This window comes from Ipomoea triloba, chromosome 16 (genome assembly GCF_003576645.1).
Source record: "Ipomoea triloba cultivar NCNSP0323 chromosome 16, ASM357664v1".
In the NCBI taxonomy this organism is placed as follows: domain Eukaryota; kingdom Viridiplantae; phylum Streptophyta; class Magnoliopsida; order Solanales; family Convolvulaceae; genus Ipomoea; species Ipomoea triloba.
Genome location: NC_044931.1, coordinates 6042205 through 6050429, shown reverse-complemented (window position 1 = coordinate 6050429; position 8225 = coordinate 6042205). Strand labels below are relative to the sequence as shown.

The window sequence follows — 8225 nt, the reverse complement described above, 5'->3', positions numbered from 1 at the left end:
TGATGTGTTCCCCATGTACGAGTCAAAGGTGGGTGATGTGTTCCCCACGTGTTACTTAAAGATGGGTGATGTGTTCCCCACGTGATAATTAAGGATGAGTGATGTGTTCCCCACGTGTTACTTAAAGATGGGTGATGTGTTCCCCAGGTACGAATTAAAGGTGGGTGATGTGTTCCCCACGGGTGAATTTAAGTTGGGAGCTGTGTACTTCACGGGCAAGGTGTGAGAGCTAACCGTAAGATGTCCTAACATTAGAGGTGGGAGTTGTGTACCCCACGGGTGAATTAATGAACGTGTTATATGTTTGAATTACCGAGGATAAGTGAAACTGCTTGTTGTTAGAATGTTTGCAGGTCGATTGCGATTGATGGGTAATGTTATCTTGCCTTGCTATTACTGAAACCTATTTTTGAAACCTTTGTTTATTTTCGAGTGATCATGGATATCCTTACTTAGCCGTCGCGCTAACTACACTTCATTGTGTACTTTATCAGATGCAGTCTAGCGTGGGCCCCTATGGCCGATGAGCTCTGAATAGGATGGGAGTCAAGGTTGAAGATTACTCTATCCTAGAATAGACACTCTGGAAGGATTATTTCCATATGTACATATCTGGATATTGATATGGTTATTTGAGGTTGTAAGTTTAGCCTTAGCGTTTAGGTATAGGAAAGATACCTAAGCGTAGAGGTAACACCCAGTTTTCTGCTGATTAGACGCTTCCGCAATGTATTATATTTTAAGGATTTTGTAATAAATCCAAGATGTGAAAATTGGGGTGTTACAAACACACATATATATATACACACATAAGTGCACACACTTTAGGCTGTGTGCATCCGCATAGTAAACTGTGTGCACTCACGTTGTCGCACATTGTCTCACGGGAAGGTGTTGTCTCATTTGATTGTAAATATATATATATATATATATATATATGTGTGTGTGTGTGTGTGTGTGTAGGAAAGGGGGTAAGGGTTTCCTTGCGGTTGTGCGGTTATACACCTTAAGCATTACATGGCGCACCTTAACTATACAAATCACGCACTTTAAGCACACAAATAAAACACCTTAAAACATAAACCACGCGCACTTAAAGTTTTATAACGCACAACTCCCAATTTTATTTATGCTTTCATAGTAGTACATCTGAAACATTAATTTACATTACTATAGAAATTTCCAACATTCGTCCTCCATTTATATAGTAAATCTAAAACTCATGTATGCATATATTATAGTGCCTTATGGATTGAACTTTCATTGGTACCTCCTATTTACTATTCATTAGTAAAACCAACTCTTTCTTTTTTGTTTATTTTCTATAGTATTTTTTTAGTTATTTTTAAATTTAATTTTTTATGCTTAAGTGTACTTTTAGTGTAATTTCAAAATATATAAATTTTGTGTATTAATACTAAATTTAGTATTCTGAAAATTTTGATTAAAAAATTGACTTCAGTCAAGCCTCGTTAATCAAATCAGAAACAAAAATTGGACAGAGAGAGTATAAAAGTTTGAAAATTATATTAAACTACATAAAACACTTATGATTTATGTATTAGTTTGATAGTTATAATGTTTACATATAGAATGTATTTCTAAAGTTTGAACCCTGATGAATGGCTAGGATCTTACCATTATGAACATTTGACCTCGTGATTTTTTGCTAAAATCCCCAACTATTGATAACTGAGATTAATCTTCATTTTGTACTCGAAGACCATGTTCTCATTTGATCTTGCCTCTTCCCCCCCCCCCCCTTCCCCCCCTCTATATATATATATATATATATATATATATATATATATATGGTCAAATCTAAACTATATATGTTTCCTTTGATAAGTATAAACTGATCTAATACATCAATTTATGATGATCAATTGCTAAAAAAATAAGAAATAAAAACTTATGTCAATTTTATAAATATTACAAACTTTAATGTTTTCAATATTTTTTGAATTCTTTTATTTTCCCTTATTTTTCTACGTTTGACGGAATTCGAACCTCGACCAATTGAGGCAGTTAAACTTTTTTAATACAATAATGTTAATTAATATGTATTGAGACACACATTTTCAAAGTTAATATTTTTGTTAAAAATAGGACTTGTAATATTAAAAATTGAGTTAATTCCTAAAATGGTCCTCCGACTATGATCTTTTCTCAAATTGGTCCTACGACTTTTAATTGAACCCAAACTGGTCCTTCGACTATTGAAATTTAAGCCATATTAGTCCTCAGTTAGCATTGACGTCAAAATGGCGTTAAAATGGAGGGCAAAACGGAAAATTCAACTCATCTACTCTATTTTAATCATAATAAGACAAAAATAATGTACTTTAAGTATATTAAAAATGTACATTATATTAAGGGAAAGTATATTATTTGAGTACTGAAAGTACATTATTTTGTATAATGTACATTTAGTACACGAATAATATACTTTTAATTAGTATATTAAGAATGTACTTTTTATTATGGTCCGCACAATAATTTGTGTGCCTATACTTGGTCCTGAGCCAGTTTCGAGCTTGGCCCCAAGTTTTTTTTTTTTAATAAGACCAACATGATCTCGATCAAAACTAATCCAAGCGAAGCTCGTGCCGAGTTATTCCAGACCGATTAAGGACTAGTTCAATCTTAGACCAGAATCTACAATACAAGGTACACCCTGGTCTATGGTATAATATAATAATTGCACCTCTAGGGTCTGTATGCTTCTGGTGCCTCGTATCAAAAATGAAATCAAAGAGATATTTTGATCATATCAAGCCATTAAAAGTGAAGGAAAATATATGTTTATTCCAAAAGAGCTCGTTCCCACAAGCCAATGTTATATATATTTTATCTGCATACTAACAGAGCAATCTCACTCTTCGCCATTTCGTAACATTGCAATAATCGAGCATAATATCTTATATCAAATTGCCATTCTTTTCTTAGCTAGCCATTTCCATAATCTCTTATCACATTGCTAGATAGGCAAAAGTTTTACTGAATCGTAATGCCATAAATTATGTTGTTAATTGAGTGCAACATATTAAAGAGTGCTCTTCGATAAGAGTTATACTGTACAAATATGATTGAATTCACAATGGTGGGATGCCAAGTATTATACACGAACCCAGAAAAAAATTTAAGTATAGGTAACCAGAAGAAAAAGAAAAAGTTCAAAATTGAATTGAATCAACATCCGTGCAAGAAACAAATATTGTTTCACGGCAATATATTGTCTTTAATAAGGACGTTCTGAAAACGACAATTCTATTTTAATATAATGTTTCTTTACTGACTATGTTACAATGTAGTATTTGGAGTCAATATTGGTCATTGACATATAGATAATGTTAATTAATATATATTCACGCAAACATTTTAAAAATTAATATTTTTGTTTAAAATAAGACTTGATAATATTAAAAATTTTGAAAATACTTGTAATACCTTTTGAACTTCATTTTTTTATATCACTAAATTACGTTAGGTTGATTAACTTATTAACACAGTACATTATAAAAGTTAATAGCTTATAAATATTATAACATGTATTATAAAGTTTATTTGATTATTATTAGTCACAAAATTATGTTAGATTGATATATTAAAAAAATTATAAAAGACTTTTAATTTGAGTTTGCTATTTATTTTTATTGGGTTTGCTCTTAATATTCCGATACATTAAGATATATATGTATGGTCAATAATTTAGAGATAATTACGCTTGCATCACTAGTTAGATAACTATTGTACAAAGTAGTTATGAATTACCTCATTATTTAGCAATTTCACATAACGATTTATATGTAAAATTTCACTGAAGATGGTAGGTGTATCTTTTTTTTATTGAAAAGATGGTAGGTGTATCTAAATTAAAAAGATTTTTTTTAAAATTCATGTTGTGCACACAATATTTAAAATTAATTTTTTTATTGTATGTATCTCATTTAACACATTTTCAATCTATAGATCTAGTGTTGAAAGAAGTAGAAAATGAAAACTAGTTTCTATCTCCAGTTTTCTAATTTTTCAGTTTTCATTCTCTGTTTTCCATTTTGTATTTTCTGTTTAGAAAACTAGCTTGTTTACTAACATTTATTTTTTCAAATTTATTTTTTTAGATTAACGTTATAAAATTAACATAAGTTTAGTTTCGAGCGATTTTTAGACCTTATATTATTTTAAAATATATTTGGTTTAAATAGAATAAACATAATTTTCACTTGTAAGTCCAATATATGTAAAATTTTTACATTTGATATCCAAACCAAATTTATTTTTTTATAAGACATAACTAATAACCTATTAAGTTAACATAAAATTTAGTTTAAATAATATTAATATTTTTTGAGCTAATATTTAAACTATTTTTGATATATTCATTTGAATGGCATGCATATAATATATAATATTTATTTTGAATTATAATATAATAATATATGTGAAAGTTTGATATCCGATATCTGGACCAAACTCGTATTCGATATAACATAATTAAAAATATGTGAACCAATAATCAATTGAGTTCAATCAAAATATAAAACATGGTATGGATTTCAATTTTAAATTTTGATAAAGTGAATGACGTATAATTTTAAGCATAAGCAAATAAGTTATGTTTAAATAAGTAATGCAAGTATAAAAGATAGTTGATGATGATAACTAAAAGAAGATGATAATAAATGTAATCATAGTAATGAATAAATATGTAAGTAAATAATGGTGAGAATGTTGTTATAGTGACATATAGTCTAATAGATGATAGATGATTCTGTTTTCCATTTAGAAAACAATTTTTAATAGTGTTTCAGTTTTCTAGAAAATTGAAAAATTGTTTCCTGTTTTCAAAATGGAAAACTGTGCTAGTAAACATGTTTTCTGTTTTCTGTTTTCTGTTCTCCAATTTTCCAAATTTTCATAAAACTGGCGAAAATTTCCAGTTAGTAAACGTGCCCTTTATTTCCTAATTCACACTCGTTCAGGCCAAAGTTCGAGCCTAGGCCGTGCATGGAATAGTTAGGGGCCTAGGTCGTGCCTACACCCAATCCTAGGCTAGTTACGAGATGGGCTCGGGCTTTTTTTTAATCAGACCAAGACGATCCCGAACCAAGCTAATCTTGGTGAAGCCCATGCCTAATTTTTCCTGGCCAATTCAGGGAGGTTTAATTCTAGACCAGAGTTAATCCACAATGTAAGATGAACTCTAGTCCATGTTATAACAATTTCACTTCTAGAGCCTGTGTGCTTCTATGACTCTTATCAAAAATGAAAACAAAGAGATATTTTTATCATATCAAGCCGGTAAAGGAGAAGGAAAATATATGTTTATTCCAAAATTTCCTCTCATTCTTTTTTTTTTAGGTGATGGGGAAAACCCACGCACACGAACACTAATCATTTAAATTGTGGGTTACATACAACCCAAAAAGGATTACTTTAGATGTATTGTGGGTTACATACAACCCAAAAAGGATTACTTTAGATGTATTGTGGGTTACATACAACCCAAAAAGGATTACTTTAGATGTATGGTGGGTTACATACAACCCAAAAAGGATTACTTTAGATGTATGATTTTATGAATTAAGAAAAAGTAGGATTACTTTAGATGTATGATTTTATGAATTAAGAAAAAGTTGTAAATAAGATTCCTAATGCTAGATTTTAATTTCTTGGTTCATTTTCTAATAATGTTTCTGTCAAATCTTATAGTTAATCAATTCAACAACATATGTGTGTGATAAAGTGTCCTAAATACTCTTTGATTTTCATTAATTGTGCTAAGGTTACTTGACAAGTTATTGATGTTTTATATGAGACAAACAAGCAAGGCATATTTTAACCTAATCCGAGCATGAAGATATGATTGGAATATAGACCAACTTTGAAGTTTTGAATTTGACCACAATTGTGTATAATAAATCTTTGTTAGCAAGGTTTAGTCTTTCTTATATAAAGAGAAATTTGGAACGGGGCCCGTCCGTTCCCTCTAGCCAATGTTATATATTTTTATTGCATACTAACTTCACAACCTCACTTTTTCAATGCCTTAATAAATCAAACTCTATGCTCATTCCCTTTCTTTTCTTGCCATTTTGTAGCGTTGCAATAGTCAACCATAATCTCTTATATCCAATTGCCCTTCTTTTCTTAGTCATTTCCAGAATCTCTTATCAAATTGCTAGGCAAAAGTTTTTAATTACTTAATCTTAATGCCATAAATTATGTAGTTAATTGACTTCAGTGTATTAAAGAGTGCTCTTCGAAAATAGATAACTCTACAAGTATGATTGAACTCACAATGGTGGAATACCGGGTAGTATACAAGAACCCAGAAAAAAAAATCAAGTATAGCTAGCCAGAAGAAAAAGAAAATTTCCAAAATTGAATTGAATCAACATCCATGCATGAAACAATATTTGTTTCATGTTAATACATTAGTGATAATATTGTAGTTTTTAAGTACTTATATTTTTTCTTGTATAATGCACTGTTGCATTTCACAAGATCATACTAATCATGAAAGAAAATTGTCTTTAATACGGACGTTCGCCCACATAGTTGCCTGGAGGGTAATAGTTGCAGGTGACAAACATCCAACCAGTTTTGCACGTAGCCCTAGCACAACCAATACTCGCGCTGTCACGCCAAACCACCTGCGTATAATGGTGGCACTCTCCGCCGGTGCAAGAATTCGACGCCTGGTCATAGTATTTCTTCTCATCCATCCACAACTTCACGGAATCCGCCGGAGACAATTCGGCAGAAGCCATTGCGATGTTTTCTCCATATGGCCCTTGTGAGTGCTGCGCCGCACAGTCAGCAGACCTCTTGGTGGCATAGGATTCAGCGAAGTCTGCTAAGGTGGTGTTCCACTTAACAGGTGGAGCGCCAACAGTTTCTCGGGCCGCGTTATGTGCAGCAATAAACCCTTTAATGCAATCAGGGTCACAGGCGGCCTGTCCAAAAGATGGCTGGGCAATGGCGGCTAAGGCAATTATGGCAATAGAGACCTGCAGAAAAGAAAACTCCATTTCCTTTTTATTGTGATTTGCAGATCAGATGCAATAAAAAGGAAAAGTTAGAGGAAATGGAAAAATGTAGTCTTTCTGCAGAGATACAATATAATGGCCATTGGCATTGGGTTATAGGGTATTTATAGGAATGTATGTATCCTAAAAGAATGGATTGCTTTTAATAATTTCTATGGCTTACAAATACAAGAATAATTGTCACCTCACAAATATGGATTGATGCATTTAATAAGGAAACACAAATATTTCTAGGTAGAGTATCTATAGGACGAAAGTTAGGTAGTTAGAAAAAAACTAGCTCTGGTATTTGTAAGGTTGCCATTGCCTTGCCAGACAATTCTGTACGTGCTTAAATCCATTCCTGTTAAATTTCCTTGCTCAATGGATGTTCTTCTGCTGCTGGTGGGTATAGTTTTGAACAGATACTTATAGTTTTCAATTGCCTTGCACTTACCAAGATAACCAAATCCAACATTCTCCTTGCCAATTGGCCATTCACCAAAGGCCTTGCAATCAGTTATATACTGAGATAATCAATTAAACACATAACATGCCCAATTCAACATAATCTCCTACAAAATTCCATGTATATAAATTTATGTAGTCATTAGAATAATAGATCGAGATGTTTATTATAAATTAATTTGATCCAAAGACAGGGTATATATAGCATTCAAAGTTGAGCATCAAAAATTACAAATAAGGTAACTTTAAAATCATTTCTTAAAATTTTTTTAACAAACCTAGGTTACATATTTTTATTTGATAATTAAGCTTTTGAATCTATTGATAGGTTTTAATTGGAATTAAAAATAAAATTTTATAAGAAATTGACATCAAAATTTTGGAGAATAATTTTGTATATAAATGTAACATGCACTAAAAATGTTACTTTTATATATATTAAATTTTGAGTTGTATTTTTTATTCTTTGTTGAATTTGTATGCATTATATTTCAAAATTTTTTTTATTACATTTTATTTTATATTTATACTTATATAATATATATTTTTGTTAAAAGGTTAAAATTGAACTACACACACACACACATATATATATACACACATAAGTGCACACACTTTAGGCTGTGTGCATCCGCATAGTAAACTGTGTGCACTCACGTTGTCGCACATTGTCTCACGGGAAGGTGTTGTCTCATTTGATTGTAAATATATATATATATATAT

The 8225-nt window shown here is 31.1% G+C and overlaps 1 protein-coding gene across 1 annotated transcript; it reads right to left on the bottom strand.

Annotated features, from left to right (window-relative positions):
• Positions 1-6364: 6364 nt before the first annotated feature.
• LOC116008001 (basic form of pathogenesis-related protein 1-like) lies at positions 6365-7122 on the bottom strand. Its single transcript, XM_031248644.1, has one exon. The coding sequence runs from the start codon at positions 7035-7037 to the stop codon at positions 6540-6542; it is 498 nt and encodes a 165-aa protein (XP_031104504.1). The 5' UTR covers positions 7038-7122; the 3' UTR covers positions 6365-6539.
• Between the last annotated feature and the right edge of the window lie 1103 nt (positions 7123-8225).